Source organism: Anolis sagrei, chromosome 3 (assembly GCF_037176765.1).
Source record: "Anolis sagrei isolate rAnoSag1 chromosome 3, rAnoSag1.mat, whole genome shotgun sequence".
NCBI lineage: Eukaryota > Metazoa > Chordata > Lepidosauria > Squamata > Dactyloidae > Anolis > Anolis sagrei.
In genome coordinates this window covers 164,875,552-164,898,534 of record NC_090023.1, presented here as the reverse complement: position 1 = coordinate 164,898,534, position 22,983 = coordinate 164,875,552, and the positions used below count along the sequence as shown (strand labels likewise).

The 22,983-nt window shown below is 43.5% G+C and overlaps 1 protein-coding gene across 3 annotated transcripts in view; it reads left to right on the top strand.

Annotated features, from left to right (window-relative positions):
- Positions 1-22,983, top strand: part of ANK3 (ankyrin 3) — a 719,992-nt gene that overhangs the window by 533,761 nt on the left and 163,248 nt on the right. For all 3 annotated transcript variants that reach the window (XM_067465652.1, XM_067465653.1, XM_067465654.1), the window contains one exon: positions 4,252-4,449. In XM_067465652.1, coding sequence (XP_067321753.1) covers positions 4,252-4,449 — 198 coding nt within the window. The remainder of the gene's footprint in view (positions 1-4,251; positions 4,450-22,983) is intronic.

The following is a 22,983-nucleotide window of genomic DNA, read 5'->3' as shown; positions in this document are numbered from 1 at the left end:
CGTGTGAGTAGGCCACGCGGAGCAGCTGCCCTTGGCTGGCTCACGCTGCCCATCGGGCTCGATGGGCAGTGTGAGCCTACCAAGGGAGGAGCAGCCCCGCACGGCCTACTTGCGCATAAAGCACCTCGCGAGGTGCTTTACGCGCAAGTAGGCCGTGCGGAGCAGCTGCCCTTGGCTGTCTCACGCTGCCCATCGGGCCTGATGGATAGCGTGAGCCAGCCAAGGGAGGGGCACTGTGTGTGGGGGGGGGCGCTCCTCCTTCACGGGCCAGATAAGTGCCCTTGGCGGGCCAGAAGTAGCTCGCGGGCCGTAGTTTGAGGACCCCTGCATTAGACGTTTGGTTTGATAAATAAATGTCCTATTGCTCAGGCAGAAATGGTCTCCTAGTAGCTTTTCTCTCTCTCTTCCTTTCTACTTGATACTTTAGAATAATTTTCTGTATCAGGATGCCACAAAGTGAATAGCTGCACACCAGTCTCTTCATGTACCTGAGAGCTATAAAGACATACCAAGCATATGCTGTAATAAGTTTATGCCCTAATAAATTTGGCTGCTTTTAAGGTACTATAGTGCTCTTTGTTGTTTTCAAAGTGCACATCTGTTCACCCTCGGCTATCTTCCTTTTCCAACTGGTCCCTGTTATTCATGTAGCTTGTATATATATATATCCCTTCCAAGTGCATTCACTTAGTATTTTTGTATCCGTAGTAGTCTGTTTCTGGAAACAGGATTAAGAGGCAGGATGTAACTACTTCAAACAAATTGGAGATGAGGGCAATCGTGGAACCAAGCCTCTTGAGAGAATTAGAAGTCACTAAGAAATGTTTTCTCTTCTTCACAAACAATACTTTCCCTTCCAGATCCCTATTTACTCAATTAGCCCTTTCCCAGGTTATCAGGCTCTGCAAAAATAGCTTGTGCTTCTCATTTTTCAGGTTTTTATGGCTGGTGTATTGTCGAAGGCTTTCATGGCCGGAATCACTGGGTTGTTGTAGGTTTTTTCGGGCTATATGGTCATGTTCTAGAGGCATTCTCTCCTGACAACTGCCTTTTCTAGATGTCCTAGTCATCCGTAAACCAGATCACCAATTGGGTCACACCATTTACAGAAAACCCACTCACACACACAGATAGATATCTACATAAAAACTCCAACCATCACTCAAGTCAAAAAAGAAGCACTCAAGTCAAAAAAGAAGCACCGTGCAAAAAGAAGCTGCAAACCCCACCTCCTCCAAGATGAACTGAACCACCTCAACTGGGCTCTCCAGGCCAATGGATACTCCACCTCAGACATCAGAAGAGCTGCAAGACCGAGAACAAGCCACAAGAGTAAAGACCAAGATCTACCCAGAGGAAAAGTGTTCTTGCCAGACATCAAGGGAACCACTGACGGCATAGGGAAGCTGATGAGGAAACACAACATACAAACTATCTACAGACCCACCAAGAAAATCCAACAAATGCTACGTTCAGCAAAGGACAAGAGGGATCCTCTCACTTCTGCAGGAGTCTACCGTATACCATGCAGCTGTGGACAAGTCTACATAGGGACCATCAAACGCAGCATTGCCCAAACACGAATCAAGGAACATGAAAGACACTGCAGACTACTTCAACCAGAGAAGTCAGCCATAGCAGAGCACCTGATGAACCAAACTGGACACAGTGTATTATTTGAGAACACAGAAATGCTGGACCACTCTCACAACCACGTCAGACTACACGGAGAAGCTATTGAAATCCACAAACATGTGGGCAATTTCAACAGAAAGGAGGAAACCATGAAAATGAACAAAAGCTGGCTACTAAAACTCTAAAATTACAACAGCAAAACAACAGAGAGAGAACAATCAGGGACATCTAATCTCCTCCCAACAAAAGATTGCTCCAGGCACCAACAAGCCACACCAAACTACTGCCAGGCCATCAAATGCTAATCAAGGTGGTCAGTTGAAACATTCACACCTAGCTCCAAGAGACAAGAGTTCTTTGTCCCACCCTGGTCATTCCACAGATATATAAACCCATTTTCCTAGTTCCAACAGACCTCAATACTTCTGAGGATGCTTGCCATAGATGCAGGCGAAACGTCAGGAGAGGATGTCTCTTGAACATGGCCATATAGCCCGAAAAAACCTACAACAACCCTGTTTTATGGCTAGGTTGGTTTCTGTGAATGCAATGGTAGGCAGCAAGACGTCTTAGGCCAATTCTTCCCTTAGCGTAGACAACACAAGATGCTACCCTTCACCTAAATGCTTCCCTGTTTATTGTGCAGAAGGATAAAGTGAGAGATTCCAGCATGTTGCTCAGATCTTCTTGGAGGATCTCTACTCCCTTATACAAGGGTTCCTCTTCCGTCTTTCTTAATATTACCATGAGGCATTAACCTTCTATCATATATCTTGTCCTGTAGCCTAACAGCCCAATTGCTGATGCTCTTATTGTTTTTAGAGTCTCAGTGTTTTCATGGGATCAGGTTTCAACCTTCATGTTCACTTCACTAGGTATGATGGGCATGAAGGGGAGAAAAATATGCTAACAGGGCAAGCCCTGTTTTTTCCTAATGGGTTTGTGTTCTCATGTTTTCTTCTTTAACCTTCTTGATCTGTCTAGAACAATGGTTCTTAACCTGTGGGCCGTGGACCACCAGTGGGCCATGAGGATGAAAATCTTGTCCTCGAGCCTCCTTTCTCTTTATTTATTTATTTTATTTATTTCCACTTCTTTCATGCTGCTAGCCACTCCCTCCCTGTTGCTTTTTTTTTTTTTTTTTTTTGTCGTGTCAGGAGTGACTTGAGAAACTGCAAGTCGCTTCTGGTGTGAGAGAATTGGCCGTCTGCAAAGACGTTGCCCAGGGGACGCCCGGATGTTTTGATATTTTACCTTCCTTGTGGGAGGCTTCTCTCATGTCCCCGCATGAGGAGCTGGAGAGGATAGAGAGAGCTCATCCGCGCTCCCTGGATTTGAATGTGTGACCTGTCGGTCTTCAGTCCTGCCGGCACAGGGGTTTAACCCACTGCGCCACCGGGGGCTCCCTGTCACCAACCATGGCATATGTTCTGTATCAGAAACTAGAGCTGATATGGTCTATCCAATGCAATTTTCTGAATCAGCACCCCAAACGTAATCTAAAGTTGACCAAAAACTGATTCATAACCCTTTTGATACTGATGTTGGAGAAAGGTCTGTGGTCAAAGTGGTTCCTGGTCAAAAAAAGGTTGGGAACCACTGATCTTGAATTTGTAAAAAGCCAAAAATGTATGTTAACTGGCAAGCAAACAGGAAAACTCGTATGTATTTTGTGGAATTCAGCCAGTGAAGTATCCCCATATCTAGGAGATAAAAATCATTTAAACATGTATTGGTATCTTTTCACAAGAGCCCGCAAATTAAAGAATAATGTTTCCCTACCTCAACGACAATTATTTATTATTATTATTTCACGCATTTCTACCCCGCCCTTCTCAACCCCCGAAGGGGGACTCAGGGCGGCTTACAAAAGGCACAATTTGATGCCTACACAACAATAACAATAAAACATATATAAACAGCAATTATAAACAATTATAAACAATTAAAACAGTCAATTTTACATCACAATCAATAAAACCAATCTCATGCTCAACGTTTGCCAGCTCAGAATCCATAAATTCATTCCACATTGTCAGTTCCTATCAATTCTAGTCGTCATTGTCCTTTATCTATCTGCCAGGTTACCCAAAAGCCTGGTTCCAAATCCATGTTTTTAATTTCCGGGGAGTGAATTCCACAGGTGAGGGGCCACCACCGAGAAGGCCCTGCTCCTCGTCACCACCAATCTCACTTGCGATAGAGCAAATGTCCGTGAGCAAAAGAAACTTTGAAAATATGGATGAGTATTCAAAAGCTTTCTCATCCTTGACAACAAAGGCTATCTCAACACATGAAGGCATTCCTTTGAAAAAAATAGGTACAATAAAAATGGGAATGCCAGTGCTTATTTGACACTTTGTGTGAACAAATGTATTTCATACAAACTCGTATTGTGTGGGAAAATGCCTAACATTCAAATGTCCAAAATTCTTGACATTTCACCAGTCACAGAGAAAACATTTGAATTTGTATTTCTTCTGTACAAGAATGAAGTAAACAAAGTTATGTGTTTCTGCTTGAAAAGACTTTGACACAGTCAGGATATAAGGAAGAAAGAGTGTATTACTAATATGACTTGCATAAGTTGATAACCAAACATCTTTTGGTTGACAGAATGGATACACACCGCTGCACATTGCTGCCAAGAAGAACCAGATGGATATTGCAACGACATTGCTGGAATATGGTGCTGATGCCAATGCTGTGACCAGGCAGGGAATTGCTCCAGTGCATCTGGCCTCACAAGAGGGCCATGTGGATATGGTCTCCTTGCTTCTCACAAGAAACGCCAATGTGAACCTGAGCAACAAGGCAAGTAGGCTTTATGCTGTATGTCTAATGGCCCATTGGCACCTTTGCAATGGAGCATAACTTTGGTGTAGATGAATTGGCAGAACTAGCCCTGCTGTGTTGCTTCTGTGCTTCAAAGACAATGCCAGCTCATCTTCAAGCTTTCTGTTTTTAAATTATGCAGAAGGGAGTCATAATGCATGCTTCAATCCCACTCCCTGCCCTCTGTTTACAAGGAAGATCTGCAAAAGGGTCGGTAATGGGATTCAAACGCGTATGATTACAGAAGTCCATGTGATAAGATTGGTCCACCACATTCATGGGAAGCTTTGCAACAGTGGGTTGTTGTAGGCTTTTTTGGGCTATATGGCCATGGTCTAGAGGCATTCTCTCCTGACATTTCGCCTGCATCTATGGCAAGCATCCTCAGAGATAGTGAGGTCTGTTGGAACTAGGAAAAAGGGTTTATATATCTGTGGAATGACCAGGGTGAGACAAAGGACTCTTGTCTGCTGGAGCTAGGTGTGAATGTTTCAACTGATCGCCTTGATTAGCATTTGACTGTCTGGCAGTGCCTGGGGCAAACTTTTGTTGAGAGGTGATTAGATCTCCTTGTTTGTTTCCTCTCTGTTGTTGTGCTGTTGTAATTTTAGAGTTTTTTTAATACTGGTAGCCAGATTTTGTTCATTTTCATGGTTTCCTCCTTTCTGTTGAAATTGTCCACATGCTTGTGGATTTCAATGGCTTCTCTGTGTAGTCTGACATGGTGGTTGTGAGAGTGGCCCAGCATTTCTGTGTTCTCAAATAATATGCTGTGTCCAGGTTGGTTCATCAGGTGCTCTGCTATGGCTGACTTCTCTGGTTGAAGTAGTCTGCGGTGCCTTTCATGTTCCTTGATTCGTGTCTGGGCAATGCTGCGTTTGGTGGTCCCTATGTAGACTTGTCCACAGCTGCATGGTACACAGTAGACTCCTGCAGAAGTGAGAGGATCCGTCTTGTCCTTTGCTGAATGTAGCATTTGTTGGATTTTCTTGGTGGGTCTGTAGATAGTTTGTATGTTGTGTTTACTCATCAGCTTCTCTATGCGGTCAGTGGTTCCCTTGATGTATGGCAGGAACACGTTTCCTCTGGGTGGATCTTCGTCTTGACTCTTTTGGCTTGTTCTCGGTCTTGCACCTCTTCTGACGTCTGAGGTGGAGTATCCATTGGCCTGTAGAGCCCAGTTGAGGTGGTTCAGGAGAGAATGCCTCTAGACCATGGCCATATAGCCCAAAAAAACCTACAACAACCCAGTGATTCCGGCCATGAAAGCCTTCGACAATACTTTGCAACAGTGTTCAACCTAAAGTAGTTACAGCTCTTTTGGACTTCCCTAGTAATACAAAACGGTCACTAGTGGAGGGAAGAGAGGTACAGTATGTGTCCCTGCCTCCTATATTATTTCCTCACAACCATGAGCTCTGCGTAACAGGTAAACTTGATTATACATGATTAGTTGATATAGCGGAGAACTTGCAACTTGGGCAATGGCAAAATCGGTTGCAGTTGAGTTAGCTGGACTTAGAAGAGGGTAGTGCTCCAAATTTGATATCTGACTTCTCAGGGGGGAAAAATCTGTCGTCATCATCATCATAAACTATCACTTGCAGCCGAGTATGATTGGCTTCCATGTGTAGGGTCTTGATGGTGGGTCCGTAGGTGACTGTGGAGACCTATTCTTGATCCACAAGTTCTTTCGCAGTGAGGACATTGATTTCCAGAAAATATATCTGTATGCTGGGTGTTGTTGTTCATTCATTCAGTCATTTCCGACTCTTCGTGACCTCATGGACCAGCCCACGCCAGAGCTCCCTGTCCGCCATCACCACCCCCAGCTCCTTCATGGTCAATCCAGTCACTTCAAGGATGCCATCCATCCATCTTGCCCTTGGTCTTCCTTTTGCCTTCCACTTTCCCCAGCATAATTGTCTTCTCTAGGCTTTGCTGTCTCCTCATGATGTGGCCAAAGTACTTCATCTTTGCCTCTACTATCCTTCCCTCCAGTGAGCAATCGGGCTTTATTTCCTGAAGTATGGACTGGTTGGATCTTTTGGCTGTATGCTGGAGATGGTAGCTATCAGCATGAAGTAGATCGTACTTTTATTGGCATCCCATCTGTGTATGGATTGTAGAATTTGGGAAGCAGGCAATAGAGGGGAGCATACAGGATAAATCTTTGAGAAACTTCATTTCTTCTTTGATCCTCAACTCTTTTGCCTCTTGTGTCATCCTTTTTATGCTGTAAACTTCAGGCTGGGATCCTTTTCTTTGATTTTATTTGGCTGAAGCGCAGGTTAAATTCTTAAAATACTTAAGTCCAACATCAAAAGTGGACAGAGATTGTAGGCAAGATTTGTATAGCAACATCAGAGAGTAAATGAGCTGATACGTTGCTCCAGTATTATCGCAGCAGCTGGTATTGCCAAGTGCCAGGCAGGTTCTGCACAAACAGATAACACTGGTGAGGTGTTTCCTTCTGAATTTCCTCTAAGTATTCATATGCACATTCACAGAGATAGGGAAAAATCTGTATCAGCTACTAATAGAGTAGGAATTTCTTCTCCGACTATGACCTATTTCATGCTGCTGCTTCCACTACAACATTAGCAGCATGGAAGTAGCCATGCTAGCTGTCCTGGCACTCCTGACAGGAGGAAGAGACATAAATGTCCATCACCACTACACCATTAGCCTTCAGATCAGCGTTTCTCAACCTGGGGGTCAGGACCCCTGGGGGGATCGTAAGGGGGTGTCAGAGGGGTCACCAAAGACCATCAGAAAACACAGTATTTTCTCTTGGTCATTGGGGTTCTTTGTGGGAAGTTTGGCCCAATTCTCTCATTGGTGGGGTTCAGAATGCTCTTTGATTTCAGGTGAACTATAAATCCCAGCAACTACAACACCCAAATGTCAAGGACTATTTCCCCCAAACCCCACCAGTGTTCACATTTGGGCATATTGAGTATCCATGCCAAGTTTGGTCCAGATCCATCATTGTTTGAGTCCACAGCGCTCTCTGGATGGAGGTGAACTACGACTCCCAAACTTAAGGTCAATGCTCATCAAACCTTTCCAGTATTTTCTGTTGGTCTCTTGGTCATGGGAGTTCTGTGTGCCAAGCTTGTTTCAATTCCATCGCTGGTGGAGTTCAGAATGCTCTTTGATTGTGGGTGAACTATAAATCCCAGCAAGTACAACTCCCAAATGACAAAATCAACACACACCCCGCAACCCCCCTCCCCCCCCCCCGCTAGTATTCAAATTTGGGTGTATTGGGAATTTGTGTCAAATTTGGTCCAGTGAATGAAAATACATTGTGCCTATCAGATATTTACATGACGATTCATAACAGTAGCAAAATTACAGTTAGAAATTAGCAACAAAAACAATGTTATGGTTGGGGTCAGCACAACAGGAGGAACTGTATGAAGGGGTTGCGGCATTAGGAAGGTTGAAAAACACGGCTTTAGATGTTCAGTTGCTTTGAAGCTATTGGCTGAGTGAGGGAGTCAGCACATTGGGGCACATAGTTGGTCTGTGGAGGCAATGGTTTGTGCATCTCTGTCATCTTTTGCAGTAAAAGTTATCATGCTTTCAAAATGAGCCCTGGGAGAATTTGTGCTGATTGTTTGCTCTTGTATCCCTGATTTAATGGGGAGGGGAAAAAAGGACAGGAAAGGCAGAAGGTGCAGAGGCGATCCGTGTATACCAGACCAATTACAGCTGAAGAAAGAAAATGATAGAGTGCATAGTTCAATTCTCTGAAGAAGAGAAGGCATACTAGAGTGAATTTTATATGACTCAGAATGTAGTCAGCAAGTTGTTTGGTTTGTGCAAGAGAGGAATTAGTAGCAAACCACTTCCTTATTACCTGTCTCAGTGCAGGCACCTCTGTTGATTTCCCAGCGGGCCATATGCTACATGCACCCATGGGAACTCCCTTGCAGTGTTTTCTTTTTACATTTCTTTTGTACACCTCCTGCCTGGGTTTAGTGCTCAGTCCACTCCTAAGGGCATCATCAATCCAGTCCAAGCATTAAATGGATGGCTCCTTTAGGAAAGCTCCCTGCTATTTCAGGCAGTGAATGGTTCTGAAAATCTATTTGTGACACAATATCTGTACTCCATTAATCTCCACTCCTGTCCCCAAGAAAGCCTCTCACTTATTTCTGCATCCCACTGGGCAAATCACAGTATTATTTTGAGGATAAAGAAGATCTGCTGTGTGGTGCTATTTGTGCACTGAAAGACACACACTGTATATATCAGGGGACCTCAAACTTTTTAAACAGAGGGCCAGGTCACAGTCTCTCAAACTGTTGGAGGGCCGGATTATAATTTGGAAAAAAAAACATGAATGAATTCCTATGAACACTGCACATATCTTATTTGTAGTACAAAAACACCAGGATTGTGGCGCAGCTGGCTGAGTGTCAGCTGCATTAAGATCACTCTGACCAAAAGGTCATGAGTTCGAAGCCAGCCCAGGTTGGAGTGGATTTCTAACCAATTGTGTAGCCTGTTGTCGACCTTTGCAACCCGAAAGACAGTTGCATCTGTCAAGTAGGAAAATTAGGTACCACCTTAAAGTATGGGGAGGCTTAAATTAACTAATTTATGAGGCCATAAAAAAGGACTCCAGCAAGCACTCCAGCAAAAAGCATGTGGGGAATGCGGAAGTACTTCATCAGTGTCGCAGATGGACAATGAAAGCGACAGCTCCCCTGGCAGCCAGAAAAAGTTAAATAGCCTCTGTCTATGTCTGTATATGTTGGATGTCAAAATTGGCATTGAATGTTTGCCATATATGTGTACACTGTAATCCGCCCTGAGTCCCCTGCGGGGTGAGAAGGGCGGAATATAAAAGCTGTAAATAAAAATAATAATAATAATAATTAAAAAAAATAAAATACCTAAAATGAACAATTTTAAGAAATATAAACTTACTAGCCGTCCCCTGCCATGTGTTGCTGTGGCCCAGTCTGGTGATCTGGAAAATAAAGTAATGGTTTATAATATATGTAATTCCTTTATGCTTGTGGGTAAACAGTATTCCTTGTTGTTGATGTGGAGATTGTCTGGTTTGCCTACTCTGGAACATGCAACATATAATTCTCCTTCTTTAGGGGTCCCTTTCAAATCTATGATGCTATATCTGTGTGTGTGTGTGAATCATATCTATCTCTATCTATCTATCTATCTATCTATCTATCTATCTATATGGCTGAATGGCTCTTTGTCAGGAGGACTTTGATTACGTTTTCTTGCCCTGATGATGGGAGTTGGATTGGATGGCCTTAAGTATTTTCTGTTGGTCATAGGGGTTGTGTGTGAGAAGTTTGCCCCGATTCTGTTATTCGTGAAGTTCAGAATGCTTTTAGATTTTAGGTGAACTGTTAATCCCAGTGACTACAACTCCCAAATGTCAAGGTCTATTTTTCCCAAACTCCATCTGTGTTCATATTTGGGTGTATTGAGTGCTTGTGCCAAATTTGGTCCAGATCCATCATTGTTTGAGTCCTCAGTGCTCTCTGGATGTAGATGAACTACAACTCCCAAACTCAAGGTCAATGCCCACCAAACCCTTCTAGTGGTTTGTGTTGGTCATGGGAGTCCTGTGTGCCAAGTTTGGTTCAATTCCATTGTTGGTGGAGTTCAGAATGCTCTTTGGTTATAGGTGAACTATAAATCCTAGCAACTACAACTCCCAAATGACAAAATCATAATTTTTGAGTGATGGTCACTCCTTGTGTTGTGAGACGTTTTGTCGCTAAATATGTTGTGATTTCGTTCATTGGTTCTTTTGTTTTTAAGGAACTCATTATACAGAGAACATATATATATAGAGAGAGAGAGAGAGATTAGTATCTCAATGGGAAGTGTGGGCCTGCTTTTGGCTGATGAGATTGTTGTTGTTGTGTGCTTTCAAGTTATTTCAGACTTAGGTTGACCCTGAGCAAGGGCCGGGTAAATGACCTTGGAGGGCCATATCCGGCCCTCGGGTCTTAGTTTGAGGACCCCTGGTATATACAATCACTCTCTTTATAACTGTTATATAGTTTATTTCTGTCACATTCCATCATGACCTGTGCAAGACCAGATAGGATACAACTGACCAAAGTAGTTGTTGATAAAATTCAGTGGGAAATAATGTTTTAACTAGATACACACACACACATACTGGTTTTGTCAAAGGTAGCATTTCAAATACATTCTCTCTCCACTGTAGTAACAGATAAATAGTAATTAAGGCAAGTGCTATGTGAAGTAAATAGTATTGTACAAAACCATTATTCACAGTCCTAAATTAATCTCATTCCTAGGGCAACACTACTATTAGGCAGAACGAGACAGTCCCCTAAAGCAGCAATTGCTTAGGAGGCAGCAACAACATGTGGGAAGGAATGTGCTACGTGTCTTGCTCTGGGCCTCTTTGGCTGCCCTGATACCTTCAGGTATGGTAGGGGTTGCTCTTCCATTGACATTGTGGAAGAAGTGTGAAGCTGCCAATCTAGTTGGATTCTTCACAGAGAATGAAGGGGACTGCCATTTTGTTCTTGACCTCAGGCAGCAGTGGTAAGACAAATGGCTGGAGTAATGAAAAATGAGCAAGAATCTTGAAAATTCCCTTCTTTTTCCCCAATTGAAAATGCTCATAAGATTCTACAGGCCCAGTACAATCTGTGGGACCAGTACTTGCAGTTTCACCTCCCTGCATCCGACAAAATATGTCCTCTCTATGACTTTTTGAGGTCCTCCATATGATTCTAGGGTACGCTTCCACTGGAAGTTCCCATAAAGTTGCACTCTCAAATTCCTCAAGAGGGTACTGCTCCAGGAATTTCTATGGTGATTTCCAGCAGAATTATTCATTTCAATAGGGTTCATTATCATTGTATCTGCAGTTGCCTTGTTTCCACAGTAAGTACAAGATTCCCTGTGGATATGATGATTGTACTGCAATAACTAATTCCTTGCTTATGAGATCCCATGAGAAGTTGGTATGATGCTGCTGGAAACAGAGTGTTTATTATATACTAGCCGTCCCCTGCCATGCGTTACTGTGACCCACATGGTTCTGTGTGGTAGGTTTGGCACAATTCTATCGTTGGTGGGGTTCAGAATGCTCTGTGATTGTAGGTGAACTATAAATCCCAGCAACTACAACTCCCAGATCTCAAGATTCTATTTTCCCCAAACTCCCTCAGTGTTCACATTTGGGCATATTGAGTCTTCGTGTAGAGTTTTGTAGAGATCCATCATTGTTTGAGTCCACAGTGATCTTTGGATGTAGGTGAACTACAACTCCAAAACCAAAGGACACTGCCCACCAAACCCTTCCAGTATTTTCTGTTGGTCATGGCAGTTCTGTGTGCCAAGTTTGGTTCAATTCCGTCGTTGGTGGGGTTCAGAATGCTCTTTGATTGTAGGTGAACTATAAATCCCAGCAACTACAACTCCCAAGTGACAAAATCATTTTTTTTGAGTGAAGGACATACATTGGGTTGCTAGGTCTATGCTGTCCAAATTTGGTGTCAATTCGTCCAGTGGTTTTTGCGTTCTGTTAATCCCACAAACGAACATTACATTTTTATTTATATAGATTACTTATTTATTTACTTATTATATTTGTATACCACCATTCTCCACCCGCAGGCGACTCAAGGTGGTTTACAGAGGCAACAAGGCCCAGTACAATCCTCTTACTTGAGCACAGAAAAGCAATGTTTGTTTGTGTAGGTGTGTGTATATATTTATATATATCCCAATAACACTATGTAACATAATTTTTGTTCCTGGGTTATAAATGTCATTTCTTAATTGGTTCTAAGAGCCCCAGTGGGTTAAACCGCTGAGCTGCTGAACTTGCTGACCAAAAGGTTGGTAGTTCAAATCTGGGGAGCAGGGTGAGCTTCTGCTGTTATCGCCAGCTTCTGCCAACTTAGCAGTTCAAAAACATAACATGCAAATGTGAGTAGATCAATAGGTACCGCTTAGGCAGGAAGGTAACAGCACTCCATGCGGTCATGCCGGCCACATGACCTTGCAGGCATCTATAGACAATCTTGAAAGGTGTGGGTGTGTTGTCTGTTATGTATTTCTGATCGGGGGTCACAAACGCAGAGTTTTTCTGGATTAACGGTGTTTTGTCTCTGTGTAATGGGGTAGTCACTATCACATTTTGGCTGCACACAGGTGTGGAAGTTAATGAAGGGTTCTCAAAGTCCATCGTGTCCTGTTTGGTCCAGAAATTCAGGAACTGAGAGGGGGAAATGGCAATGTCTTGACAGGGGTGCTTTCTAAGCTCTTTGGCTTAGAAATGGAGATGAGCACCAACCCCTAGAGTTGGACATGATTAGACTTAACGTCAGGGGAAAATCTTTACTTTTACCTAATTGGTTCTACCATAAAACTATGGAAAAGTTTATTGAACAGCAAAACTTTGCTTTTATAGGACATCCTGCAGCCCATTTTGCTTTAGTTTTTCAATGAATATCTCATAGATCAGGGGTTCTCAAACTAAGGCCCGGGGGCTAGATACGGCCCTCAAAGGTCATTTACCTGGCCTTCACTCAGGGTCAACCTAAGTCTGAAATTACTTGAAAACACACAACAATAACAACAACAATCCTATCCCATCAGCCAAAAGCAGGCCCACACTTCCCATTAAAATACAAATATGTTTATATTTGTTAATATTGTTCTTCATTTTAATTATTGTATTGTTTTAAAGTGTTTTTTGCACTACAAATAAGCGTGCATAAGAATTAATTCATTTTTTTTTCAAATTATAATCCGGCCCTCCAATAGTTTGAGGTACTGTGACCTGGTCCTCTGTTTAAGATTGAAGACTCCTGTCATAGAGTCTCCAACAATTCAACGTAGTTTGTGGCAGTCACAAAAATGAAGTTTCTGGAGTATAACATCTACTTTCAAACTAAAGTATGTGCCGCGCAAGTAAACAGGAAATTACACTTTCAAGATAGGAAGAGAATTGTTTTCAAATTTTGTTATCTATATATATCTATATAAATAAAAATGTAATGTTCGTTTGTGGGATTCAAATAATTCAAAAACCACTGGACGAATTGACACCAAATTTGGACACAAGACACCTAACAACCCAATGTAGGTACTTCACTCAAAAAATGATTTTGTCATTTGGGAGTTGTAGTTGCTAAGATTTATAGTTCACCTACAATCAAAAAGCATTCTGAACCCCACCAACGATGGAATTGAACCAAACTTGGCACACAGTTCTCCCATGACCAACAAAAAATACTGGAAGGGCTTGGTGGGCAGTGTCCTTTGGTTTTGGAGTTGTAGTTCACCTATATCCAGAGATCGCTGTGGACTCAAACAATGATGGATCTGGACCAAACTCTACACGAATACTCAATATGCCCAAATGTGAACACTGATGGTGTTTGGGGGAAATAGAATCTTGACATTTGGGAGTTGTATTTGCTGGGATTTATAGTTCACCTACAATCACAGAACATTCCGAACCCCACCAATGATGGAATTTGGCCAAAACTCCAACACAGAACCCCCATGTGGGCCACAGCAACGCATGGCAGGGGATGGCTAGTCTATATAAATAAAAATGCAATGTTCGTTTGTGGGATTAACATAACTCAAAAACCAGTGGATGAATCGACACCAAAGTTGGACACAATATACCAGAGGTCCTCAAACTTTTTAAATAGAGGGCCAGGTCACAGTCCCTCAAAGTGTTGGAGGGCCGTATTATAATTTGAAAAAAGAAGAAGAATGAATTCCTATGCACACTGCACATATCTTATTTGTAGTGCAAAACCACTTAAAATATACAATAATTAAAATGAAGAACAATTTTAACAAATATAAACTTATTAGTATTTCAGTGGGAAGTGTGGGCCTGATTTTGGCTGATGAGGTAGGACTGTTGTTGTTGTGTGCTTTCAAGTAATTTCAGACTTAGGTTGACCCTGAGCGAGGGCCAGGTAAGTGACCTTGGAGGGCTGTATCCGGCCCCCGGGCCTTAGTTTGAGGACCCCTGCAATACACCTATCAGGCCGACAAGTGGCCATCACTCATAAAAACACTGAAAAACACAGAGGAAGAGATTTCAGAACAGAAGCCAAAAACCAAAAATACATTACAACGCATGCAAAAAACCACATATATACGCAAACACTCATATATACACACACACACAGAACACATATACACAGACTGGGCCACAGCAATGCGTGGCAGAGGATGGCTAGCTGTGTAATAAGTTAGTACAGGAAGGGATCCGGTTCCTGTTAGTCAGTCTTTCATCATTTTTCTTTATTGCCTTTCGTATATGTTCCAGCTTCAATATGTTCTGTATTCTTGGCAGGGAGTTGGACTGGATGGCCCATGAGGTCTCTTCCAACTCTTTGATTCTATGATTCTATTATTGTTCAAGTGAGACAGCATTCTTCACAAGATTATCTTCACGCTGACCCACTCCCTTTTTAAAGCTGCTGAATAATTTCTCTTGCTATAGATGCACATACTTTCCCCGCTTGTCTCTGCCCTGTTTCTTGAAAAGTTAGAACTGAGAAATGTCTGGATGTTTTGATACTAGTTTTGAATTCTTGGGCTTTGTGTGCTTTTATGTGCACATTCTCCTGTGTCTGTAAATTTGTTCCTTTAAATGGTGCAGGTTTGAAATCAAAATGAAAAAGCCTAGCTTTTAACCATAAAAAATGTGGCTATTCCACAAACTTGCATTTTGAGTTGGCAATAAGCCTAGGCCAGCAAACCATTTAAGGTGGGAGTTACCTGGATCCTGTTCCCTTTAATGAGAACTGTTTGGATCTGTGGGGAAAAGAGCTTCATCAACAAATTGGCTAAGTGCTCGTGCCTGCCTCTTAAATCATCTGTTACTTACTGCATTGTCACCTATCTTGTTAGCAAAGCTTTTTTTAATAGCTTAGGGTAGAGAAAGGAAAAGAAAACTACGTTAGAGCAAAATACCAGCCAGCACTGCAGAATTGCTCTCAGGCAAATTTGCAAAAGAATGTTTGCAAAACACTTTGAAACAATAAAAAGGACCCAGGAATATAGGGCCATGAGATGTTTTTGACTGCAGCTCTTATGATCCATAATCAGAATAGTTAATGACGGGATCTGATGGGAATTACAGCCCAGTGACCTATAGCCTATGTTGGACGAGTGCCTGGCCGCTGTGGCTGGCTGGATGAGGAAGAACAGGCTGAAGATTAATCCTGACAAGACAGAGGTCCTCTTGGTCGATCGTAAACCAGATCGAGGTATAGGGTGGCAACCAGTGCTGGATGGGGTTGCACTCCCCCTAAAGTCACAGGTCCTCAGTTTGGGTGTCCTCCTGGACTCATCACTTACGTTTGAAGCTCAGGCGTCGGTGGTGGCTGGGTGGGCCTTTGCACAATTGAGACTCGTGTGCCAACTGCGACCATACCTCGTGAAGGCGGATCTGGCCAGGGTGGTCCATGCCTTAGTCACCTCTAGTTTGGACTACTGTAATGCACTCTATGTGGGGCTGCCCTTGAAGATGGCCCGGAAATTCCAGTTGGTACACTGGGCGGCGGCCAGACTGTTAACTGGTGCTCCTTACAGAGAGAGGTCAACCCTCCTGTTTAAGGAGCTCCATTGGCTGCCATTCACTTTCTGGGCCCAATTCAAGGTGCAGGTGCTTACCTACAAAGCCCTAAATGGTTTGAGACCCATCTACCTTAGCGACCGCATTTCTGTATACGAACCCACACGATCTCTTCGTTCATCTGGTGAGGCCCTGCTCATGATCCCACCTGCTTCACAGGCGTGATTGGTGGGAATGAGGGACAGGGCCTTCTCGGTGGTGGCCACGCGACTCTGGAAGTCCCTCCCCAAAGACATCAGGCAGGCCCCAACAATGGGAGTCTTTAGAAGGAGCTTGAAAACGTGGATGTTCCGGTGTGCCTTCCCAGAAGAAGGAATCCTAAGCAATATGTCCTCAATGCACTTTATGAGAGATTTAGAACTGTCTGCACGTCCACCTTTCCCAGAACATTCCTCCTATCCCCTTTCAACTTCCCAGCTTTTAACTTTTAAAACTTTTACATTTGGCCCGCCTCATGTTTTTAAAATGTGTTGTGTTATTATTGTATTCTTTTTACTTTTTATGAGTTATTTACTTTTTCCTTGTTGTTGTTTTATGATGTTGTTGGGCTTGGCCTCTTGTAAGCCTCACCAAGTCCTACGGGAGATGGTAGTGGGGTATAAGAACAATAAATAAATAATACAAGGGGTTGGAGTAAATATCAACCTGTAATGGACGAGAGATGGTTTGAGGAACAAAGACAAAGAGAGATCCAGAGTACTGGAAAGCACGCTTTATTCTCGGTTGGCGCCAACCGGATATAGACCCCCTGGTAGCCCAGGAAAGAAGGGTCCCGAACAAAGGAAATGCCGAGTTTAAATACACTTTTTGAAAATAAGTATTCATGCATCATAGAAACATCACAATGTGCGTCACAAACATCTACTCTTTCACTGACTTCAAAGGCATATTTTGGAAATCAACAAGTTGTCAATCCTCATTAATTTACTATCTAAAGAGTGACTGTTAATGTACTCCCAGCGCCAGGATGTCTCCGGACCTGCTCCATCCATCTTGAGATAACATTCCTGAGACCCCCTAATGGACACTTCATTAGTCAATTTTACGATAAGGTACCAGGCACCTCTTAATGGATGATAAGGTGCCTGGTGCCTGGTATGTATCTTATCTTATGGTCTTAGAAGTGTCAGGCACCACATTCCTTTCCTGGGGCTGGCCTCTTATTTTGCAGCTTTTGAGAAGTCAAGTGAACTAGCTATGCATGCATACATTTCTCTTATATATTTTCTAACTCCTATTTCTAATATGGTTATATCAAATATATTTTCCAATATGTGTATTATGTATTTTCATCAAGCCTTCATCAAATCCCCCCTTTGGTGCTCTGAACCGGAAGGGGAAGAGCATCATCTAACTAAAGCTAATAATTGCATTTCATCTTGTTTATCATTTACCATCTTAGATATGCATCTTTTCAGCATTTGGAAAATAATAGGCAGAATACATAACATTAGTAACACTACTAATAGGATTATACAGAAAGCAAAAAACAGTTCCTTTAACCATTGAATCGATGGTAGCCAGCTCGTGAGCCAATCAAAAGGGTTTGAAACCCCATGTGTGTTGTTTTCTATTAAGTCTGTCATTTGATTTAATTCATCCTCAATTGTTTTATTCAGATCATGGAATCTGACTTTGCAACCTTCTTTCATTAGTTTACAGAAACCTCCTTGTCTTGCCAACAGGTAGTCCAGGGCCATACGGTGTTGTAAGACAATTTGATGTAGCTCTTCTACTTCATTTTGCATGGCCCTAACTATGAGTCCTGTGGCATTTATGGATTTTTCCAATCGGCAGGTGAGGCCTAGGATACTCTTTCTATTTTCTTGGGCCACTATGCCTGGGTAGCTTCCAAGCGTCAGTATGCCCGTTAGCAGACCTCCAGCCACTCGGCCTCCTTCTGTCTCAGACAATTGTGCTCCTATTATTACCTCATCTGAGCAGGCTGGGCCTAGGGGTGCTGATCTGTCTCGCTTTGTTCTTATGCGGCGAGAAGCAACCTGGACTGGGAATGTAAAGTATCCAACGCCTGCACACTGGTATCCACCTGGATGGAAATTTGACGCCCAACCATCATAGAAAAACCACAAATTGGGATCATATATTTTCCAATCATTACATGTAAGAATATCCCCTTCATTTGTCATGCTTTTTCTCATCATTAGGGCTCTTAAGTCCTTCAAAAACTCTTCAAGTGTGTTGTATTGTTCCATAAACTGTGAAAATAACCCAAAGGAGCTATCTTTCATGATTTCATATTGTTCTCTGGCTCTTTTGTAATATTCATCCTCTCCCTGGGAGGGGTCACTGTACTGTTCTTGGAAATATAAACTGTGCCAATACCCTGATGCTTGGGAAGCATTATGTTTCCCATGAAGGTAAAACTTCTCAGTGCAGTGAGAGTAATTTCCCACATTGAGAAGGATTTCCCTCTCCTTTTCTGGGATACTCTTCCACCCTTTCCGATAACCTTCTGGATAATGACAACAAAAACATTTGCCAGGGGTGGTCTTTGAAACCTTTATCATTCTATGCCGTAGCCCATTTAGAGAGGCAGGGGGGTTAAAGATTGTAGGTTTTCCTGTTTTCTCTGCTAAGAGAAGAGTGGCTAAAACCACCGCTTCCTCATTGATCAAAGCAGGCAAAAAGGAAAACTCACGTACTGTTTCAGGGTGTTCATATATCCGAGTGGCATTTCTCCCATATTGATCAAACATAAATTTGGCATGCTCTTTGAACCAGTTACCATCTACTTCTAAAATTGACACACACATTAATACACATATCACCCACAAAGCTTTCATTCTTCTGGAATCTGACCGTATGTAGAGCAACCGTTCCGGTAGGCTGCAATAGGGTCTAGTTCCGTCTTCTATCCTCTCCAGTTGGGGTCTGACAGTGCGTAGAGCTTAGTCGCTTCCAGGTATGGACTTAAGCCGCAGTGTCTAGCCCGTATCTTCTCATCCAACAGCAGGGGCAGATCTGACTGTACGCAGGGCAAGACAGCTTCCTGGTATGTGTCTTGCAGTATCAGTCTAGTCTGAATCTTCTTATTTCCCACCGCCTTCCTTTTGGTTAGAACAACCAAAGTTTCGAGTTATTTTAAGCTTTAGTGGGTCTTTTGGGTCTGGAATAGCATGCCAACTGGGAGCAGCCTTTTTAATTCTAGTCCAGTGAAGCCAAGGTTTGATTTCTGCTACCTTGACAGCACTGGGTGATGTAAGAATTACCACATAAGGTCCCTTCCATTTGGGTTGCAACGTTTCCCCTTTCCAATCTTTAACCCATACCTCATCCCCTGGGTGAAACAAGTGAGTGGGGGTCATGTGAATGGGTGGCCTGAACTCATAGGCATACTGTCGTAGCTCTTGCAGTGTTTTCCCCAAAGCAACAATTTCCTGTCTCTTTGCCTGGGCCCCTATCTCATGCAGTTCCCCTTGCAATCTGGGAAACAAAGGAGGGGGCCTCCCATAAAGCATTTCAAAAGGAGACAGTCCAATGGTCTTAGTGGGGGTACATCTAATATGTAACACTGCTAGAGGAAGAAGTTGAACCCAACTAAGTTCAGTTTCTTGACACATTTTAGCTAACTTAGTTTTCAGAGTTCGATTCATTCTCTCAACCTTGCCTGAGCTCTGAGGCCTATATGCACAATGCAATTTCCAAGTAATTCCAAGAACCTTAGCCAAGCTTTGAATGGTGGCTTTAACAAAAGCAGGGCCATTGTCTGAGCCTATGAATGCTGGCATCCCATGCCTTGGGATTATGTCTTTCATGAGTGCTCTTGCCACTTCCGTGGCCTTTTCAGTAACAGTAGGATACACTTCCGGCCATCCAGTGAAAGTGTCTACCATCACCAGTAGGTAGCGGTATCGCCCTACTCTAGGCATTTCACTGAAATCTACAACAATGGCTTCAAAGGGTACATTTCCACAATGCTGGATGCCTGGGGGCTGGCGCGGCCCTTGGCGTGGATTGTTCTTAGCACAGGTGTGACACCTAGCTGAAGCTGCCATTGTCAAAGAGTGGAGTCCATCTATGTACAGTTGTCTTTCTAGTAGTTTAGCTAGCGCCATTTTTCCTAGATGTGTTGACTCATGGGCTCCCTTTACTACTTCCCAGGCCATGGTTCTGGGGACAATGATTCTTCCATCCGGAAAGGCTAACCAGCCAGTAGAGTTCGCCAATTCTACTGCTCCATTGTCCTGGGCCCATTGTTGTTCTTCTTTATTATAGGTAGGCTGCACCTTGGGATTGGGCAAGGGGAGAAGGGTAGCCACCTGAAGGGGTCTGGCGGCGGCTTCTTTGGCTGCTGCATCTGCCCTTCGGTTCCCTTGGGCTACCGGATCTTGCCCTGGTTGATGTCCCTTACAGTGCATCACAGCTACTTGTTTTGGGGCCCATACAGCTTCTAGGAGATGTAATATCTCTTCTGCATGTTTGACTGGTTGGCCTGCTGCAGTTAAAAGTCCTCTTTCTTTGTAAAGTGCACCATGGGCGTGCAGTACTGAAAAGGCATACTTTGAATCAGTGTATATGTTAACTCTCTTTCCCTTTGCTATCTCCAGAGCCCTGGTGAGAGCAATGAGCTCAGCCTTTTGAGCTGATGTATTTGCTGGCAGTGAATTTGCTTCCAATATTTCTTTGATGGTAACTATTGCATATCCTGCTTTTCGCTCCCCTTCTTCCATAAAACTACTGCCATCAGTGTACATGGTGAGCTGAGCTCCTTGCAATGGAACATCAGTCAAATCAGGTCGACTGGCATATACTGTGTCCATTACTTCAATACAGCTATGATGTTTCTCCATATGGGGATCTATAGGTAGGAGGGTAGCAGGATTCAAAGTAGTGCATTGCTGAACTTTAATGTGAGGGTTCTCACATAACAAAGTCTGGTATTTCAGCATTCTGGAGGTGGTAAGCCAATGGTGTCCTTTGTGCTCTAACAATGTCACTACCTCATGCGGGGCCTTGATGGTCAAATCTTGTCCTAGGGTCAACTTCCTGGCTTCTTCAGCTACTAAGGCAGCAGCTGCTACTGCACGTAGACATGGGGGCCATCCTTTTGCTACCATGTCTAGCTGTTTAGACAAATAGGCCACTGGTCGTGGCCAGGAGCCCAAAGTCTGTGTTAAAACGCCAATGGCTACACCCTCTTTCTCAGCAACATAAAGAGTGAAGGGTTTAGTTACATCAGGTAGGCCCAAAGCTGGCGCTGTCATCAGGGCTGACTTTATTTGCTGGAAAGCCTCGTCCTGTTCTTGTGTCCATTTAAAAGGTTCTTTTTCACCCCCCTTTGTAACTTGGTACAAAGGTCTTGCCAATACGGCATAGCCAGGAATCCAAAGTCTACAAAACCCCGCTGCGCCTAAAAATTCGCGGACTCTCTTCCTCGTAGTGGGGACTGGGATTTGGCAGATGGCTTGCTTTCGTTCAGTTCCTAGACTTCTAAATCCTTGTTTTATTTGGAATCCTAAGTATTTGACCTCCGTTTTGCACAGCTGGGCCTTGGTCCTTGATACTTTATATCCCTTATGGCAAAGTAATTGGAGTAGCCGCTTGGTGGCGCCCCAACTCTCTTCCATTGAGGTGGAGGCCAAAAGTAAATCATCTACATATTGCAAAAGGACAGTCTTTTCTGAGTCAGAATGAAAGTCCTCCAAATCCTTTGCTAGGGAAGTTCCAAATATCGTGGGAGAATTTTTAAAACCTTGAGGCAATCTTGCCCACGAATACTGTTGTTTTGCTCCTGTGGCTGGGTCTTCCCACTCAAAAGCAAACAACAACTGGCTGTGGGGGGCTAACCTTATGGAGAAAAAAGCGTCTTTAAGATCAAGGACTGTAAAATGGGTGGCCTCTGCTGGTATGAGTCCCAATATCACATAAGGATTTGGCACAACTGGGTGCAAGGTAACTGTTGCCTTGTTGACTTCCCTAAGGTCTTGAACAGGGCGAAAATCATCTGTGGTACCTGGCTTCTTGATTGGAAGGAGGGGTGTATTCCATGGAGACTGGCATTTTGTTATAATGCCATGCTGCCACAGACGGTCCAAATGCTTTTGGATTCCCTTTATTGCTGGTCTGGGAATTGGATACTGCTTTAGACTGACTGGACGGGCTCCTGGGATTAACTCTACTACGACTGGAGGTATGTATTTGGCCATGCCTGGGGGGTTATCTTCTGCCCATACCTCAGGAGTTTCAAACTTTTCCCATTCATTGTTCTCTGAGCCCCTTTTAACTACTAGCAGCCTCCATTCCTCCTCCATAGGGCAGGTGAGGTGCAAAAGGCCTGTGGTTCTTCCTACAGCCATCTTAGCAGATCCATCTTCCTCAAATGATAGCCTTGCTTTTAGTTTGCACAGCATGTCCCTTCCCAGCAATGGGACTGGGCAGTTAGGCATATATAGAAAACTGTGGGTGACTTCTTTATTTGCTAGCTGACATCTTCTTTCCTGTAGAAAGGGTCGGAGACATTGATCTCCTGTTGCTCCCATAACTTTTATGGTTTGCTGGGTTAAGGGGGCCAATGGGGTGGTAACTACTGATTTTTCCGCTCCTGTGTCAACTAGGAATGTTATTTCTTGGGATCCTACTTTTGCCTTGACCAAGGGTTCCCTGGATCCCAAGGTTAGAACCCCGGACTGGCTTCAGTCCTCTTCTGGCCCTGACCATTGGGGGCCTCCGGCCAATCCAATGAATCCTTCTTCCTCTGGCTGCTCACGTGCTTCTTGATAGAAGGGTCTCTGTCTCCCGGGCATCTCACTTCCTCTTCCTCTCTGCTCTTGTGGGTGTCCTCTTCCTCTCCCTCTTCTTATCTGGGGGCAATCTCTCCTCCAATGTCCCCGTTGTTTACA